The sequence below is a fragment of the Cibotium barometz genome, chromosome 27 (genome assembly GCF_041138505.1).
Source record: "Cibotium barometz isolate CiBa-2024 chromosome 27, ASM4113850v1, whole genome shotgun sequence".
Lineage (NCBI taxonomy): Eukaryota > Viridiplantae > Streptophyta > Polypodiopsida > Cyatheales > Cibotiaceae > Cibotium > Cibotium barometz.
The window spans coordinates 24,457,002-24,477,122 of record NC_141072.1 but is presented as its reverse complement, the minus strand read 5'-3'; the positions used below and the strand labels follow the sequence as shown (position 1 = coordinate 24,477,122).

At 39.9% G+C, this 20,121-nt stretch overlaps 1 protein-coding gene across 1 annotated transcript; it reads right to left on the bottom strand.

Moving 5' to 3' along the window:
* Positions 1-5,765: 5,765 nt before the first annotated feature.
* On the bottom strand, positions 5,766-6,991 carry LOC147623206 (universal stress protein PHOS34-like). The gene is made up of 3 exons (XM_086821749.1): positions 6,977-6,991; positions 6,425-6,897; positions 5,766-6,072 (listed from the first exon to the last, which is right to left on the bottom strand). Exons 1-3 carry the CDS (start codon positions 6,989-6,991, stop codon positions 5,766-5,768), a joined length of 795 nt encoding a protein of 264 aa, XP_086677875.1.
* Between the last annotated feature and the right edge of the window lie 13,130 nt (positions 6,992-20,121).

Here is a 20,121-nt window from a genome sequence, read left to right as displayed (position 1 = left end):
AACTTTTACCCTTTGTCATCATCAGTAACACAGGCCGCTGCACCGCTCTCTAAAATCCATATCGGTATCCTCCAGGCTCCCGGTGCCTTTTCACATGAACAAAATCCACGTCAGTGTCCTCCAAGCGCTCCTAGTGCCTTTGCACACGAACAATTCTAAAGTTCATGCGAGTACGAGGAAAAAATTTTAAGCATTAAAGAAGCTTAAAATAAAATCAATGAAAATTTAACATTTTTAGTTATAAAATCGATCAATCAGAGGATTTTGATTAAGTAAAACCACTCACAATCCAACCAATTTGGCAAGTGGTTGTGAGTACCAGACTGTGCTCAAAATAAATGTTTGTTATGGCTTGCTGCCCAAAACCCCTTCTCGAAGAAACACACTCTAACTAGAAAATTACCTCATGAATCGCAATTGTCGTCTGGGGATCTTTCCAATGGCCGAGCTCGTAACCCTTGAGGTATCCAAGCTCCACCACTCCTTGAGTGGCAATTTTGCACTGAGGCTATCGGTTTGAGATAGATAGGGGGATTATGCTAGTAGTCATGAATTATTGTTAATGGCTTCACTCTATGACAATGATGTGGATATCTATGATGTGAAGATACTTTTGAAGAAAAAGTTTGAGATGAAGGAATTGGGTGATGAGGTGCAATATTTCCTAGGTATTGAGGTGGTGAGATCATCTCATAGCATTTTCTTATTACACAGATAGTATACTTTGAACATGTTATCCAAGTATACCTATTTCAGTGGCATTGGAGTAGAACACTAAGCTTTTGCAGATACAAGTAAGATTTTGGAGGAGCCTACTATGTACATGTGCATAGTAGGGAGTTTGGTCTATTGACCATCACTAGGCCATACACAAAAAAGAGCGAGTTGCAATCTTCTGTCCCCAAACCCACTCTTTTCTGCATATAGGACCCCTTGGGACTGTATGCAAAAAAGAGTAGATTGCACCACACTACCACACCCATCCAATCTCTCATGAGTGGAAGAGCAACCGCATGGACTCAATTGCCAAGTTTTTCCCCCATCAAACACAAATGGGTGTGATGTCCTACCCAAACCCGCACTTTTTTGCATACAGACCCCTTGGGCCACATGCAAAAAAGCGTAGGTTGGACCACACCACCACACCCATCTAGCATTTGATGGGCAAACTCATGGACTCACTTCTCAAAACTTGCTCTTTTTGCATATGGGACCTCTTGGGCCATATAGAAAAAAGAGTGGGTTGCACCACACCCACATCCAATGGGGGTGAAACTTGGCAAGTGGGAGAAGAGCAACCCCGTGGATCCACTGCCAAGTTTCTCCCCCATCAAACACCGACGGATGGGTGTGTTGTCCTCCCCAAACACTCTCTTTTTTACATATAGGATCCCTTGGACCGTATGCAAAAAAGAGCTGGTTAGACCACACAAACACACCCATCTGGCACTTAATTGGGGACCCACTTGCCAAGTTTCATCTCCCTTTGGATGCCTTTTTTCATACGGAGCCCCTTGGGCCGTATGCAAAAAAGAGTCTGTTGGACCACACCGCCACATCCGTTGATGGCATCGAATGAGGGTGAAACTTGGTAAGTGGGTCAAGAGCATCCCCGCGGATGGCATCATGAGGGTGAAACTTGGTAAGTGGGTCAAGAGCATCCCCGTGGACCCACTTTCCAAGTTTCACCCCCATTGGGTGTGATTTCTTACCCAAACTCGCTCGTTTTTTCATATGGGACCCCTTGGGCCGTATGCAAAAAAGAGTGGGCCGCAAAAAATTCCAGATGGGTGTGATGTCCTGTCCAAACCTTCTCTTTTTTACAGAGAGGGCACAACCCCTTGGGCCGTATGCAAAAAAGCAAGGGGATTGCAGGGTGGTTGCAAGATCAGGGTGCCCAGTTTTGTCCACTCAGACACCCTGTAAACAGTAAAAAAACAGGCATTTGTTTACCTTTAGTGGCTAATCTCTCCTACAGTAAATGAAGGAATTTCGTTTTAAGTTCTTTTGTTGGAACATCCTATTCAAAGTTGGAAATATAGTTGCATAATTCGATTAAGCATTAGACAGTCAAAAGTCCTCATTTTCTTAGGTACAAAGTCAATGTATACACCCTGTCCCAAATTTGAACTGATTCCATAAAACGCTAATATCTTTTACATATAAATTCATATGAGATTCCCACTTTGTACCTTAGATATTCACATAATATGGAGCTTAACTTGATTTTTCAAGAAAATTTTAAAATATTTGTCTATTTTCTTTAAATATTTCAAGGTCTTTAAAGTGTTATAATATACACCACTTTTTGTACCCACAATAGCTACCACTTAAAATCCTCAATCTTGTAGATCAAAAGAGTGGGTAGATACTGAGACATTATTAGAATGTGATGGTTAGTAAAAATTGCAAATCCAATGGTTGGATTTTTAATGATCTCTTTTTCAAAATTCTTTCAGACTATCAGAAGGCCTGCAAATATTAATAATCTAATTAGTAAAATTACATTTTTGATGTGAATCATCTAAAACCTATAGAGACTAGTGTACTTGTAATGGTGCATCTATGGAAAAATAAATTGGATCACTCTAAGTATGGAAAGATCATTTGTTTATCATTTCATCATATTTTTGATTAATTTTAATTAATTAGACTAATTTATATTAATTTAAGTTATATTGGGTTAATTAAAAGGCAAGCGTATTTTCTATTATTTGCTTGATCTCATTTTAAGTACCTTGCTCCCCAAAAATTTTCTATTATTTGCTTGATCTCATTTTAAGTACCTTGCCCCCCAAAATTTACTCTCCAAGCATTGTCCCAATCTAGCATAAACTGGATAAAACTGGACACCCTGATCTTGCAACAACCCTGCACCATACCACCACACTCATCCGGCATGAGGGTGCAACTTGGAAAGTGAGGAGAGAGAAACCCCATGAACCCACTCACCAAGTTTCACCTGCATCATCGAATGCTGGATGGGTGTGATGTCATGTGGACCCACTCACCAAGTTTCACCTGCATCATCGAATGCTGGATGGGTGTGATGTCCTGCCCTTACCTGCTTATTTTTGCATACATGACGCCTTGGGCCATATGCAAAAAGAGCGGGTTGCACTGCAATGCCACACCCATTTGGCATCCAAAGAGGGTGATACTTGGCAAGGGGGGGGGGGAGAGCAACCCCATGGACCCACTTATCAAGTTTCACCCCATGTACCCACTTGCAAGTTTCACCCCATCGGATGTCGAATAGGTGTGATGTCATGGCCAAACCTGCTCTTTCTTACATACATGACTCCTTGTGCCATATGCAAAAAAGAGCAAGACATCACACCCATACATAATATAACCACACTCAAACATAACATGGTACTCAAAAAAAATAGAAATTAACATATATGGGTGCAAAAGAAAAGCCAAGCCATCATATATATGGCAAAAGATACAAATTGATCTTAGCAAAAAGATACAAATTGATCTAAGGTGAGGCACTCTACTCTTAGCATGACTTTTGCTACTAGATTATTATATAGATATAGGGGTAGGAGTCTCTAATATAAGTAAGCTCTGAATTGTATATAGATTTGAGACGAGCGTTAGGCATGTCCCTAATATGAGTGAGCTCCTAATTGTCCAAATATGAGTGTATAATTATCCAAATCTATATTGATTGGTTAGGCAAATCTCATGAGAGGAGCATTAGGCAAATCCCCATTAGGAGTGAACTACGAATTATATGTAGATTTGGACAATTTTCCAAATCGATATCAATGTGGTTGGTTAAATCCAGTGAGAGGAACATTAAACAAATCCCCAACAATAAGTGTTAGCCTTAGGGGTGAGGCCTTAAAGAGGAGAATTATGAACGTCCCCAATAGCTGCAAGGTATGAATTGTAGTTAGAATGAGAGGAGCATTAGGCAAATCTAGTGAGAGGTGCATTAGGCGAATCCCCAATAGGAGTGAGCTATGAAATGTATGTAGATTTAAATAATATACCAATGAATGGTTGGTTAAATCTAGCAAGAGGAACATTAGACAAATCCCCAATAAGGGTTAGCCTTAGGCAAGTCTCCAATAGGGGTGAGGTCTAGAGAGAGGAGAATTATGAAAGTCCCCAATAGAGGCAAGCTATGAATTGTAATTAGATTTTGACAATTGTCCAAATCTACAATTCATTGCCATAAGCTATGAATTGTAGTTAGATTTTAACAATTGTCCGAATCTACACCATAAGCTATGAATTGCAATTAGATTTTAATAATTTTCCGAATCTACATTTCATAGGCAAGTCTCTAATAGGAGTGAGTTCTAGTGAGAGGAGCATTATGGAAGTCCCCAATAGGACTGAGCTATGAATTGTAGCTAGATTTGGAGAATTGTTCATATCATCCACAAATCTTATAAAGTAGTGTGCTCCTCTAATAGATGTTTGTCTTGTACCCTACAGAACTGTATATATAATCTCCAATGTTTGCCTTGTTAAGTGCTTTTGTTGAACCTGGTCCTCTGTTGCTTTCCAAACATGCAATATGGACACGTGCTTTCCTCTCTGTATTTGTATATTTAATCTTAGTATTCAACTAGGTCAATCTCTGTTTTCATTAGTGCTTTAAAGTAGTCCACAATGATTTCAAGTGGTTAATACAACTCAAGTTAGCTATTGCAACATCTCGTTGCCATCTGACACTTATATATATATGTATATATATATATATGTATGTATATATATATATATATGTATGTATATATATATATATGTATATATATATATATATATGTATATATGTATATATAAATTAATTAATTAATTTATTTTTTACCACGTGAAGTTCATGCGATTAAAAGAAAATTTAAAATTTAATCCCACGTGAAGTCCGATTCACGCGTAAAAAGTTTTTCCCACGGCGTGAAACAAAAGTTCACGCGGTAAATATGTATATATATATATATATCAAAATTAAATTTCACAAGAAGTCCGGTTCACACGTGAAGAGTATTTCACGACGTGAAAAAGAAGTTCACGTGGTAATTTAAAAAAAAATCAAAATTTAATCCCACGTGAAGTCCGGTTTACGCGTTGTCGGAACGTGGGTGGTATCGCTGGGAAAGTGCGAGACTTCTGGCTGTGAGAGTAGCTTCAAATCCCAGCAAGGAAACAAAACATATAACTCTTCAAGGGAAATCACCAGCAGAGGATGGAACCATAATATTTACATACCAAATATCAGCAAAACATATGAGTTGTACCAAAAACCATCATAAGCATCATGGCTCAAACCAAAATCCAAGGTTATAACTTTCTCGTCTGTCTGCAGAACCCAGGGCTTCACTCTCTCTCACCTCTGTAGATTTACGAACCTTCCTTTATCCAAACTAAAGTAACCACTCACCATGTACACAAAAAAAGGAGCACCTCCCCTTGTAAGGCGAGGGACTTAATACAACCCATAAGAGCATCAATGGAGCAGCTGCCAAACTGTCGATACATATGTTTACTGGGTAGCATCATGCTTGATTAACAACTTTAATCCATCAATGCATCATAGATCCTACTCATTAAGTCCCAACAAGTGATATCCTCAAGGATTGTCAATCTCCTCCTTTATACATTGATGTTATAGGTTATGTACATCCGAAGATAGAACAAATTTACTTTGTATTTGTATTCATGGATAAGGACGGTCTCCCAGCTAGCATGCATCAGCCTCCACCATATCCATAGCACCAACACTTCTAAAGTAAATCTCCAAAACCATTCTACAATTTTCTGATGTGCCTCTTATGGGCTATTTCTGCCGCCAAAATTGCTAAAGGAGTCTTTACCTCTTTGATATCACCAATAGCGACAAAAGAAGGATGGCGAAAAACTGCAGCTTTCTGATAATCATCCTTTGCCAACTTCACGACCACCTTAGCTCCTCTGGTTGATGCAAGCGACTCCTCAGCTTCAGTCGACGCCAGCAGCTTATTATCATAAACGGCAGCCTCAGCTTCTACACAATTACCCAGGCATCTCTCCAAGGCTTCAGCCAGTCGTCCTTTGCATGAATTCGGCAGCGGTTCCCTTCATTTTTCAAAAATTTCAGGAAGTGTATCACTAGATGCAGCTTGATTTCCTCTGTAATTCAAACTCCTACAAGGCTTGAACAGAAGTTGTCTTCACAAAACAAGATATTCTGCAAAAATCCAAACTCTGGTTTTTCCTCCCCCTCATTTCTACATATCCCCCCCTCTTCTCTGCGTTTCTGGTTTTTTCCCCATTTCTTTCCCGCAAGAGAATCGGGCTTCCTTCGCTTTTGCAGCCCAAAAATCGCATTTTCCCAAATTAAAAAATACGCTTGCGCGTCCTTATTATTCGAATATTCCCCTTTTTTAAAAAAAAAATCCATCGTGTTTTTTGCCACGCAAGCCACCACCTTGTGTATACGTCTGCTATTGTCATTTGGATTCTCACGCAAGGGGTATTGCTCACAACATAGATGCTCACACTACCAAGAAGTGCTCTTTTCAGTGTTCCAAGGCCTCTACTCCCCATCACAATGCAATCCAAGGGCAGATCAACTACAGCATCACATATCTTCTCCCTTGCATCACCCCAATAGTTCTTAAAGACCACCAGTAGTTGCTTTTGTCGCGCCTCCTCCTGCAGCAAACAGAGAAGCTCACCATCCTGCGGAACCCCATACTTGCTTGCAATGCTAGGTGATGCAAAGTCCACGAGCGGGATCAAAGGAGATCCGGTGTCTTCCCACAGATGCATTTCGCCCATCTCATTTAGTTTCTTGTTGACAACCACAAACATGAGGTGATCCCCTTCCTTCACTATGTTCTTGAGAGCCCACTCCAAAGCATACCTACTCCCAAGAGAGAAGTCCATGGCAACGCCCACCTGCCTTGTTGTCTGCCAGTTGCCCTCTGCTCAAGGCTCCAGTTGCCAAGCTAATTAGATCACCCTCTTGTCCACATACCCGAGTACCTTCCATAGCCTCTGTGCACAAAAACTCCATCAAGAAGCCATCCGTCCAAGGTGTGCAAAAGTTCTAGTTGCCATCCCCGTACTCAACACTTACAAAAAAATCTAGTTCTTTCCTGCACATCATGAAAGGTGCCCTAGTTGGTGTGTCCATATCTCACCGCTCACGCACCCGATCACCAATCCAACTTCATGGCCTTGAATTCCATATGACCACCTATGTCCAGACACCTGGGTCTCACCACATCATGCTCATCATGTGCACACAAAAGCCGCTTCAAACTAGCCATCTATCATCTGTAGCTATTCCGGATGAAAAGTACCCACCTTGGGTGCTAAAAAGATCTCAAACTGTAGCTCCTCTGCAAAAATTTCCTTCTAGGAAGTTGTTCATAGCATGTCTGACCACAACTCTTCAGTTCATCACATAGGCACTCCCAGCTCCTGCTATCTGCCCTCCAAAATGGCTCCTTATCAGCCTGTGCACTTCACAAAAACTCACACATTTCTCCACTGTTTGCCTGGCCTTCAAGCATGCATCTGCACAGCAAAAGACTGCCCTTTTCCTCCACTAAAAACATCACACTATCCAAGTGTTAAAACACCTACTACACCCGTTATGTACACAGGCTTTGAGACCTGACTCAGTCTCAGCTCGTCTTATTGAACCTCATTTACAATATGAACATATGTACTTAGGCATCATATAATGACTCAAGTCATGGCACTTAATCCCATGCATCTGGATTTGCATTTTGATACCAGGAAGATCATCTTCTTCCTCTTCAACCATATCCATACTATCACTGTCAAGTCTTTCATCCTGAGTCTCCTGTGAATCAAAAGGATCACTGTCATGCCTTCTTTTAAACATCTTGATCCTTTTGCCTACTACAAGATTCTTTATCTCCGTTCCATCAAGCTCACACAGGGTATACGTGGCATTTCCATGCACATGCTTGACAATGTATGGGCCAAACCATCTTTTTGCAAACTTCCTTTGCACAGTAAATTGGTTGTCAAGACTACTATCATACATTAGGACCCAATCACCTTTTTCAATAGGTTTTGGCCGGAGTCTGTGTCTTCTATCAAATCTTTCTTTATTTTTCAACCTTGCATCTTTCAAACGAGCTTTAGCAAGCTCTACATCTTTAGGCCTCCTCTCCAGCTACCTTATTCGCAATGCAAGGAGGTCTTCCATGTTCAATTCTTCCACCCAGGGTAATACATTCCAAGTTGGAACTACTTCTTCAACTGGCATTACTGGCTTCTGACCATACATTAATTCTGCAGGCATGTATCCTGTCACTGAGCTATGAGTTGTACGGTCAGCCCACAAAGCATATGGTAGCAGCCTTGGCCACTCTCGTACTCTTCCTTTGCATGCCTTAGCCAAAGCTTTAATGATTGGAGGATGTCCTCGCTCACTTTTACCATTGCCCTCAGGGTTGTAAGCACATGTTAGGGCCAATTTGATGCCAATTCTAGAGAAGAATTCCCTTGCTTCTTCAACATCTAGCTCATCTCTGTCAGCTGTTATTTTCCCAACACAACCATACCGGCAAATCACATCTTCCAAGAGAAATTTGCATACTGTTTTCGTACTCTTTGTTCTAAGAGCACGCCCTTCCACGTGATTTGTCAAATCTTCTCTTGCAAGTGCTATATACCGCATCTGCCAAATTCCCAAAGGCATTGTAACTAGATCCACTACCCATTTGTAGTGCATGGCAGATCGGTAGGTTGGTTGCAAGCCATCACGATGTCGCACATTTGAGTACATTTGACATACCATGCATGTTTCCACATATTGGGAAATATCCTTGTACATTCCTTTCCACCAATATCTTTCCTTTATTTTGGTAAAGGTGGCCCACACACTTCGATGTCCAGCCCAGAGACTCTCATGGAATTCTTTCATGAGCTCCCCTTGAGTCTCTTTATCACATATGACTCTCTGTGGCATAGCATTCCTCTGCTTAGGATGCTTCCACAGGTACCCATCCTTTAGAAAATACCCATATGCTTTTCTGCGGATCCTCTTAAATTCTGAGTCAGACCAATTTTCTTGTCTTGTCAAAGTACTCAAGTATTGACCAATAAGCAACCACCAATCTCCTTCATACATTTCCTCACTAAAAGACTCAAGTGCATTTGATAAGCAAGTATGGTCCCTTTTCGCATATGCAGTAGTATAGAATTTTGTACCTACATCATCAATGTCACTAATCATCCCTTCTTCATCTTCATACCTGGCTCTTGATAGCATATCTGCAACTGGGTTATCTTTTCCTGCAATATGCTCAAACTCAGGATTTAGTGACTTGATATAGGCAATCCACCTAAGCATAGCTATATCTGGAGTGGTGCAGCTTGCAATCATCCCAAGGAGTGGCAAGCAATCAGTTTCCACAAGTACAGATGCCCCAATAAGATATTCTTTTTCACATTTTAGAGCAGTGACTATTCCCCATAACTCCCTCTTGATCTGCGGATAATTTCGCTGACGAATGCTTAATACCTTTGCTCCAAATCTGATTACATACCTGTGATCATCCTCATCATCTTGTCCTACTGCCCATCCTATCCCAGTAGGACTAGTATCAACTATAACAATCACAGGCCTGGCACACTCATAATCTGCCTTCCTTAGAGTAGGTGATGATTGGAGCAGATATTTCAGCTTCCGCATAGCTTTAATATGTGCTGTACTCCACAAAAATTTTTGATTCTTCCTCAAAAGTTGATAAAGAGGATCTGCTACATGTGCATAATGTGGGATCCATATAACATAAAAGACACATGCCCCAAGAAATCTCCTTAGCTTTGTAACATTAATGCATATCTCTTTCATTCTTTGTATTGCATCTATCTTGGCTAGACAAGGTCGGCGTCCATCAGTACTACAAAGATGCCCCACTATTAGCACTTCTCCAACCCCAAACACTGATTTCAATCTAGATAAAGTAAGATTCACCTCTTCAAGCCTGGATAGAATCATATCACAATCTTTTATATGATTCGCCACAAACTTGCGGCACCCCCTCGAATCCAAATCCCCATCTTTATTTTTCTCATCACAGCCTTTTATTGGCACATCATCCAGAAAAGGCATAGTTATTTGTGGTATGAAGTCTCGCAAGACTTTATTCATTCCATTCATCATATGCGCCATTGAGTTGGTGGCTCCCTGTGGTAAGGTACACATTCTTACCAATCCCAAAGGAGTTTTCATTGTGGTCAAGTCCCTGCTTTGTATATCTAGCTGGAATTGATCATATCCCGAATACAGATCACCCATAGAGTATATAGCTTTTCCTGTAAATGCTTCTGCAAACTCGTCCACAATCGGACCTGCTCCCACATTCCTGATTGTGACCTTGTTTACAGGTTGCATGTCTTGAATGAAGCGCAATGTTCCATTCTTCTTTGGCACGGTAAACCATCTGTTGGAGTATGGAGCACATGATGGCTCCAAAATTCCCATCCTGATCTTTTCTTTTAGTAATTCCATCAGCTTTGGCAAGAGAGCCTTTGGTACTGGAATCAGTCTCGCAGGTTCCAGGGCACATGTGGAACAGTGAAGATCACCATTGGTGCTATTATGCTTGGATCAACACAGCCTATCTCATGCGGTTGAAAAGCAAAGGCCTTCCCATGTTTGACAAGCATCTCCTCAAAGCATTTCTTTTCAACTGGCAACAGAAAATCCTTTTCACCAATCTTCAGCTCTTTTAGGGTTTCCTGTGTAAACTTATGCCCAATTTTCTTCGGATCTCTGAGATTCGGTTCCATAGAGGCTTCATCTTTTTTCTCCTTGCTTCGTGGTGGCAAGGGAAAGGCAGCTGGTTTCACCTTCTTTGCAACCGTTTTATACTTTGTATCAACATGAGCATCCATCTCACAATTCATGTTTTTACATTCCATCCCCTCAAATTCTCGGATTATATCATACATCCTCACAGATGACACCTCTATCATCTCATTTCCACCCTGTAAGCATGCTCTTTCCATAGCAAAAAGTACACCCATAGTATCCACAAATGACACCTCATCAAGCACCCCTGAAATAAACTCAGTCTTCTCCAAAAGACCACACTGCTCAAGACTTTTTTGTTCATTTTGTACATGTCGACGCATGCCACACTTCAAATCCTTGCTTTTTACAAAGACCAGTGACCCATAGCTAGAAAATCCCTGAAAATTTACTGAAAAGTTATTTACATTGATTGAGTCCTGCGAGAACTCATTTTCCTTTGTACCATTGGAATCCCGCTTTACAATGGCACCTGGCCAAAATCCCTCATCTCCCTGTAGGTAGTTCATGAATTCTCTGTTTATCTTTGGGAGTGACTATGCTCGAAGAGACTCACGGTTCCTTTCATGGTTAATGCAAACTGTCAAGAACTGAATAGCTTTCTTACCATCTTTACTCCTTATTCTTGCATATGTCGAGCCATCATCTAAAACTTTTGTTTCCATCCTCACAGCTGTAATGTAGGGTTGCCCAAGGATGAGGGGATACGATGACATTTCTTAAACAAAGAAGTTCTGATCATCTTTCACATCCCCTATAGTTACCCTTACATTTGGACATACTGCATAGAGCTCTCCAGATGAGTTATTAGCTGCTTTAATCATCCACCCATGATCTACATCCATTGGCCACTTACATTTGTTGTAGAGATTTTTAGCCATAAGATTTATTTCAGACCCATGATCGATTAGAGCGACATACGGCTCTTCCAAGTCACCTATCTTGACAAGGGTTTCAGTGGTGGCCCTTGCCCAATGGCTCCTGGAGTAATGACTCTTTGTAAGAACTTCTTTTTCATCATCCTCATCCACAAAGCGCACTTGTCGTGCCCCTTCAGCAGAGTGATTACATTCCACCACATTCTCTCTCTCTTCCTTTTGCTGTACCTGTACTCCATGAGTCTTGGAAGTGCTTGTCTCCCCTTGTGATGGAATAGATTCAATTATGGACTGCCTTTTCCTTCGTATAATATCAATTATCTCATCATGGAATTCTTTCTTTGCAATCCCTTCCCCTAGTGTAAATTCCACCCTACTGTTTAGAATCCTCTCTTCAAGCACCTTTTTGAGGTCTGTTTTGCGGCTTCAATATCAGATTGAAGCTTGTAGAGTGGACTTTTCCCTTTACCCTTCTCCTTCTCATGCTTCATTTTTGCTGGCACTTCTTCCATTGATACTTCTTGTGGAGGTCTGCTATGCAGCGGAGGCATATGTGATGGCCCAGGATCCTTCTTTTCACTACCACGGGTGACCCTTTTTGATGGCCCTCCTTCCTCATTTTCCCTCTTACGCTTTTCCTCTACCTGTGCCTCATTATTCTGGCATTTTGCAATGTAGGGAGCATGAACAGATAAAGAATCCACAGGCTCTTCCCAGCCAGTCTCAAGACGTATACAGTCACCTGTCTCATGCAAAGCCTGTTTAGACACCTTCTTTGATGCAATTAGCTCCATTGTTGATGGCCAAAAATCTTCATTCTCATAATCTTCATCATTCTCAGATTCCTGCTTTGATTGACCAACCTTTAACCTATAGGTTGCTGCCTCAACCATAGAGATGGCATGTCCAGCGACCATGTCTTCAACCAGCTTTTTCATCCCTCCTTTTCCAAAGTTTGTGCATAATGGAAGACCAGTCTCTGTAAGGTGGATTTTCCTATCTTTGAAAAACACAAGTTGATTTCTGAGGGCTTCCTTATAGCTAGCACAGTCTTTCTTTGCATGTTCTGGGTCATCACACCATATACATCTGAATGTAAACCTTTCTTTGCTTTGAGGCCTTTGCATAGAAGCCTGCCCTAATGGTAGCTCTTTTTCCTCAATCCTGGACATCTTCAGTTTTAGGTCTCGCATGCCCTTAATAAGCTCATCCATCGTCCCTTCTACCTTTGGGATTGCAGCAGCTGGTTTTGGTAGATTCTCAGGGGGGTAACAGCAGTTATAGGAGTTACCGAGCTCATCACCATTTTATCCCTCCTTCGCTGCCGCTTTGCTAGCATGGTGACCGCATCCTCGACATCATTCCAATCATTCTTTAGCCCCTACTGTGTATTCTTATCCTCAAGGAGAATTTCCAGTTTTTCTTGGAGATCTTTCCCAGCTGCTTGTAAGAAGAGCTCTGTTTTTTCCCTATCCAAGGTTGTGCACTCAATCCTTGACAGCTTCTTAAACTCTCTTAGCAACTCTGTGGGCAGAAATTCCCATTTTGGGTTTTGTGACCCATTCCAAGAAAGTTCGTTTGGTCACCCGCTCGGAATCCTCCATGAAATAATCATCCTTCAAAGCAAGCTTGAACTCCTCCCAATTTCTGCCACCATGTGTTGCCTGTAATCCTCTTATGCGCTCTCTTATTTCAGGAACACATACCAGCTCAAAGCTTCGAACCATATCCTCCTCAGTCACCCTGTTTAGCTCCATTTCCTTTGTGTAATTGCATAGGTACTTTGTGATGTCCTTACCATCAAATTGATCCACCTTTTTCACAATTGACTGCAGTGCTTTAGTCGTGGAAATTTGCCCCCTCTCAGCAGCTTGCTGCTGTTGCATATACATAGTAAACATCTGAAACATTTGCATAACCCCGGGGTCAAAATGAACCCCCTGTCCCTCAGGATTCTCAGCCATAGCTTCCCTGTATATTTCACCACACTCTCACCCCAGCAGTTTCACGTCGGGTTCACCAAGTCTGTCGGAACATGGGTGGTATCGCTGGGAAAGTGCGAGATTTCTGGCTGTGAGAGTAGCTTCAAATCCCAGCAAGGAAACAAAACATATAACTCTTCAAGGGAAATCACCAGCAGAGGATGGAACCATAATATTTACATACCAAATCTCAGCAAAACATATGAGTTGTACCAAAAACCATCATAAGCATCATGGCTCAAACCAAAATCCAAGGTTATAACTTTCTCGTCTATCTGCAGAACCCAGGGCTTCACTCTCTCTCGCCTCTGTAGATTTAAAAACCTTCCTTTATCCAAACTAAAATAACCACTCACCATGTACACAAAAAAAAGAGCACCTCCCCTTGTAAGGCAAGGGACTTAATACAACCCATAAGAGCATCAATGGAGCAGCTTCGATACATATGTTTATTGGGTAGCATCATGCTTGATTAACAACTTTAATCCATCAATGCATCATAGCCTACTCATTAAGTCCCAACAAGTGATATCCTCAAGGATTGTCAATCTCCTCCTTTATACATTGATGTTATAGGTTATGTACATCCGAAGATAGAATAAATTTACTTTGTATTTGTATTCATGGATAAGGACGGTCTCCCAGCTAGCATGCATCAGCCTCCACCATATCCATAGCACCAACACTTCTAAAGTAAATCTCCAAAACCATTCTACAATTTTTTTGATGTGCCTCTTATGGGCTATTTCTGCCGCCAAAATTGCTAAAGGAGTCTTTACCTCTTTGATATCACCAATAGCGACAAAAGAAGGATGACGAAAAACTGCAGCTTTCTGATAATCATCCTTTGCCAACTTCACGACCACCTTAGCTCCTCTGGTTGATGCAAGCGACTCCTCAGCTTCAGTCGACGCCAGCAGCTTATTATCATAAACGGAAGCCTCAGCTTCTACACAATTACCCAGGCATCTCTCCAAGGCTTCAGCCAGTCGTCCTTTGCATGAATTCGGCAGCGGTTCCCTTCATTTTTCAAAAATTTCAGGAAGTGTATCACTAGATGCAGCTTGATTTCCTCTGTAATTCAAACTCCTACAAGGCTTGAACAGAAGTTGTCTTCACAAAACAAGATATTCTGCAAAAATCCAAACTCTGGTATTTCCTCCCCCTCGTTTCTGCATATCCCCCCCCTCTTCTCTGCGTTTCTGGTTTTTTCCCCATTTCTTTCCCGCAAGAGAATCGGGCTTCCTTCGCTTTTGCAGCCCAGAAATCGCATTTTCCCAAATTAAAAAATACGCTTGCGCCTCCTTATTATTCGGATATTCCCCTTTTTTTAAAAAAAATCCATCGTGTTTTTTGCCACGCAAGCCACCACCTTGCGTATACGTCTGCTATTGTCATTTGGATTCTCACGCAAGGGGTATTGCTCACAACATAGTTGCTCACACTACCAAGAAGTGCTCTTTTCAGTGTTCCAAGGCCTCTACTCCCCATCACAATGCAATCCAAGGGCAGATCAACTACAGCATCACATATCTTCTCCCTTGCATCACCCCAATAGATCTTAACGACCACCAGTAGTTGCTTTTGTCGCACCTCCTCCTGCAGCAAACAGAGAAGCTCACCATCCTGCGGAACCCCATACTTGCTTGGAATGCTAGGTGATGCAAAGTCCACAAGCGGGATCAAAGGAGATCCGGTGTCTTCCCACAGATGCATTTCGCCCATCTCATTTAGTTTCTTGTTGACAACCACAAACATGAGGTGATCCCCTTCCTTCACTATGTTCTTGAGAGCCCACTCCAAAGCATACCTACTCCCAAGCGAGAAGTCCACCATGGCAACGCCCACCTGCCTTGCTGTCTGCCAGTTGCCCTCTGCTTGCCAAGCTAATTAGATCACCCTCTTGTCCACATACCCGGGTACCTTCCATAGCCTCTGTGCACAAAAACTCCATCAAGAAGCCATCCGTCCAAGGCGTGCAAAAGTTCTAGTTGCCATCCCCGTACTCAACACTTACAAAAAAATCTAGTTCTTTCCTGCACATCATGAAAGGTGCCCTAGTTGGTGTGTCCATATCTCACCGCACGCACCCGATCACCAATCCAACTTCATGGCCTTGAATTCCATATGACCACCTATGTCCAGACACCTGGGTCTCACCACAGCATGCTCATCATGTGCACACAAAAGCCGCTTCAAACTAGCCATCTATCATCTGTAGCTATTCCGGATGAAAAGTACCCACCTTGGGTGCTAAAAAGATCTCAAACTGTAGCTCCTCTACAAAAATTTCCTTCTAGGAAGTTGTTCATAGCATGTTTGACCACAACTCTTCAATTCATCACATACCCATCAGGCACTCCCAGCTCCTGCTATCTGCCCTCCAAAATGGCTCCTTATCAGCCTGTGCACTTCACAAAAACTCACACATTTCTCCATTGTTTGCCTGGCCTTCAAGCATGCATCTGCACAGCAAAAGACTGCCCTTTTCCTCAACTAAAAACATCACACTATCCAAGTGTTAAAACACCTACTACACCCGTTATGTACACAGGCTTTGAGACCTGACTCAGTCTCAGCTCGTCTTATCCTCATTTACAATATGAACATATGTACTTAGGCATCATATAATGACTCAAGTCATGGCACTTAATCCCATGCATCTGGATTTGCATTTTGATGGCCTCATATGCATGGTTTCACACCATAGACGTACCATGGCACGACAGCATGAAGAGTGTGTCATAGCATGAAAAAGAAGTTTACGCAGTAAAAATATTATTTCCACGTGAAGTCCGAAGTTCACGCGTGAAGAGTGTTTCACGGCGTGAAAAAGAAGTTCACATGTCAAAAAATAAAAAATAGAAAAAATAAAATTTAATCCTACGTGAAGTCCAGTTCATGCGTGAAAAGTTTTTCATGGCGTGAAACAAAAGCTCACGTAGCAAAAAAAATATTCAAATTTTAATTTTCACGTGAATTTCGATTCACATAGTGTTTCACGACGTGAAAAAGATGTTCACATGGCAAAAAAAATGTAAAAAATATAATTTAACCCCAAATGAAGTACGGTTCACACACGAAAAGTTTTTCATGGCGTTAAACAGAAGTTCATGTAGTAAAAACAAAAATTTTAATTTTAACTTCCACGTGAAGTCCAGTTCAAGCATGAAGAGTGTTTCACGACATGAAAAAAAGTTCACACGGCAAAAAAAAAAAAACAAAATTTAATCCCACATGAAGTTCGGTTCATGCGTGAAAAGTTTTTCACGGCATGAAACAAAAGTTCACGTGGCAAAAATAAAATTTCATCCCACGTAAAGTTCGGTTTACGTGTTAAAAGTTTTTCATGGCGTGAAACAGAAAATCACGCAGTTAAAAAAAATAACTAAAATTTATTCCCACGTGATGATCTGTTTCACGCTACGAAAAAACAAATCCCACGTGAAGAGTGTTTCACGACATGAAAAAGAAGTTCACAGGTTTAAAAAATTTTTTAAAAAAATCAAAATTTAATCCCACCAGAAGACCAGTTCACACGGTAAAAATAAAAATAGAAATAAAAATAAGAAAATTAAATTTTATTTTCCACGTGAAGTTCGGTTCACGCGTGAAGAGTGTTTCACGGCTTGAAAAAGAAGTTCACGCGTCAAAAAAAAATAAAAAATCTAAATTTAATCCCACGTGAAGTCTGGTTTACGCGTGAAAAGTTTTTCACGTCGAACAATAGAAGTTCACGCGGTAAAAAATAAAAAATAAAATCAAAATTTAATCCCCACGTGAAGTCTGATTCATGTGGTAAGATAAAAAATAAAAATAAAATCAAATTTTAATTTTCACGTGAAGTCCAATTCCCACGTGAAGAGTGTTTCATAGCGTGAAAAAGAAGTTCATGCGGTAAAATAAATAAATCAAAATTCAATCCCACGTGAAGTTCGGTTCATGCGTGAAAAGTTTTTTCCACGGTGTGAAATAGAAGTTCATGTGGCAAATAAAAAATAAAAATTTTAAAAAATAAAATAAAAAATTAAAATTTAATCCCATGTGAAGTTTAGTTCATGCAGTGGAAAAAAAATCAAAATTTAATCCCACCTGAAGTCCGATTCATGTATGAAAAGTTTTTCACGACGTGAAACAGAGATTCACGAGAAAAAAAACTAAAATTAAAAAAAATTAAAATTTAATCCCAAGTGAGGTTTGGTTCACGCGTGAAGAGTGTTTCACTGTGTGAAAAAGAAGCTCATGGTGGTAATTTAAAAAAAATCAAAATTTAATTCCACGTGAAGTCCGGTTCACTGTGTGAAAAAGAAGCTCATGGTAGTTTTTCACGGCGTAAAACAAAAGTTCACGCGGCAAAAAATAAAAATAATAATAATAATAATCTCACGTGAAGTCTGGTTCACGTGATAAAAAAAAAGAAAAAGAAATGTAATCCCATGTGAAGTCCGGTTCATACGTGAAGAGTGATTCATAGCGTAAAAAAGAAGTTCACAGGGTTTTAAAAAAAATAAAGAAATTGAAATTTAAGCCCACGTGATGACCGATTGTGAAGACCGATTTACAAGAGTGGTAAAAATAAAAATAGAAAAATCAAATTTTAATTTCTAAGTGAAGTTCGGTTCACGTGTGAAGAGTGTTTCACGACGTGAAAAAGTTCACCAGTCAAAAAAATAAAAATTAAAAATCAAAACTTAATCCTACGTGAAGTCCGGTTCATGCGTGAAGAGTGTTTCACAGCATGGAAAAGAAGTTCACGTGGTAAAAAATAAAATAAAAATAAAGAATTAAAAAACTTAAATTTTTTAATTTCCACGTGAAGTCCGGTTCATGTGTGAAAAGTTTTTCACGGCCTGAAACAGAAGTTCATGTGACAAAAAAGAAATTTTAATTTTAATTTTCACATGAAGTCCGGCTCACACGTGAAGAGTGTTTCATGGCATGAAAAAGATGTTCACGCACGAATAAAAAAAGTTTTAAAAAATTAAAAAAGAATTAATCTCTCATGAAGTGTGGTTCACACGTGAAAAGATTTTCATTTTGTGAAACAGAAGTTCATGCGGTAAAAAAAATAAATTCGAGTTTTAATTTCCATGTGAAGTCCAGTTTAAGCGGCGTGAAGAGTGTTTCATGGCATCAAATAGAAGTTCACGCGATTTAAAAAAAAGAATCCAAATTTAATCCCATGTGAGATCTGGTTCACGCATGAAAACTTTTTCACGGCATCCAAGAGAAATTCTCGCGATAAATGTTTAAAAAAATCAAAATTTAATCCCATGTGAAGTCTGGTTCACGTGTGAAAAGTTTTCCACAATGTGAAACAAAAGTTCAGGGGTAAAAAAAATATGAAAAATTTAAAATTTAATCCCACGTGAAGAACGGTTCATGATGCAGCAAAAATAAAAAATAATAATTTTAATTTTCACGTGAAGTCTGGCTCACACGTGGAGAGTTTCACGGCATGAAAAAGCTCATGATTCAAAAAAATAAAAAATATAATATCATAACTTAATCCTACGTGAAGTCTAGTTCACACGTGAAACGGCGTACACAGGCAAATGAAAATATAAATTTTGAAATTTAATTTTTTTTTAAAAAAATCAAAATTTAATCTCACGTGAAGTTTGGTTCACGCGTGAAGAGTGTTTCATTCGGCATGAAAAAGAAGTTCACGCGACAAAAAAAATTAAAATAAAAATCAAAATTTAATCGCACGTGAAGACCAGTTCACGTTGGCAAAAAATGAAATAAAAATTAAAATTTAATCGCACGTGAAGACCAGTTCACGTTGGCAAAAAATGAAATAAAAAATAAATAGATAAAATCAAATTTTAATTTTCACGTAAAGTTTGGTTTACTCATGAAGAGTGTTTCAGGGCATGAAAAAGAAGTTCACGTGGCAAAAATAAATAAAATTTAATTTCCATATGAAGTCCGGTTCACAGGTGAAGAGTATTTCATGGTATAAAAAAGTTCACGCAGCTAAAAAAAGGGAGAACCAAAATTTAGTCACACGTGAAGTCTGGTTCACGGTTTTTCACGGCGTGAAATAAAAGTTCACATGATAAAAAAAAATAAAAAGAAAAATAAATTAAATTAAAACTTAATCCCACGTGAAGTCTAGTTCACGTATGAAAAGGTTTTCAAGGCGTGAAAAAGAAGTTCATGCATGCAATTTTTTTTAATAAAAAATAAAATTTAATCCCATGTGAATTCGAGTTCACATGGTTAAAAAAAATAAAATTCACGTGAAGTCAGGTTCACACGTGAATTTTGGTTCGTATGGTAAAAAAATATAAATTAAAATTAAAATTTAATCCCACCATGTGAAGTCTAGTTCATGCGTTTTTTTAAAAGAAAGTTAAAATTAAAATTAAAAAAATCAAATTTTAATTTCCACGTGAAGTCTTGTTCATACGTGAAAAGTGTTTCACAACATGAAAAGAAGGTCACGCGTCAAACT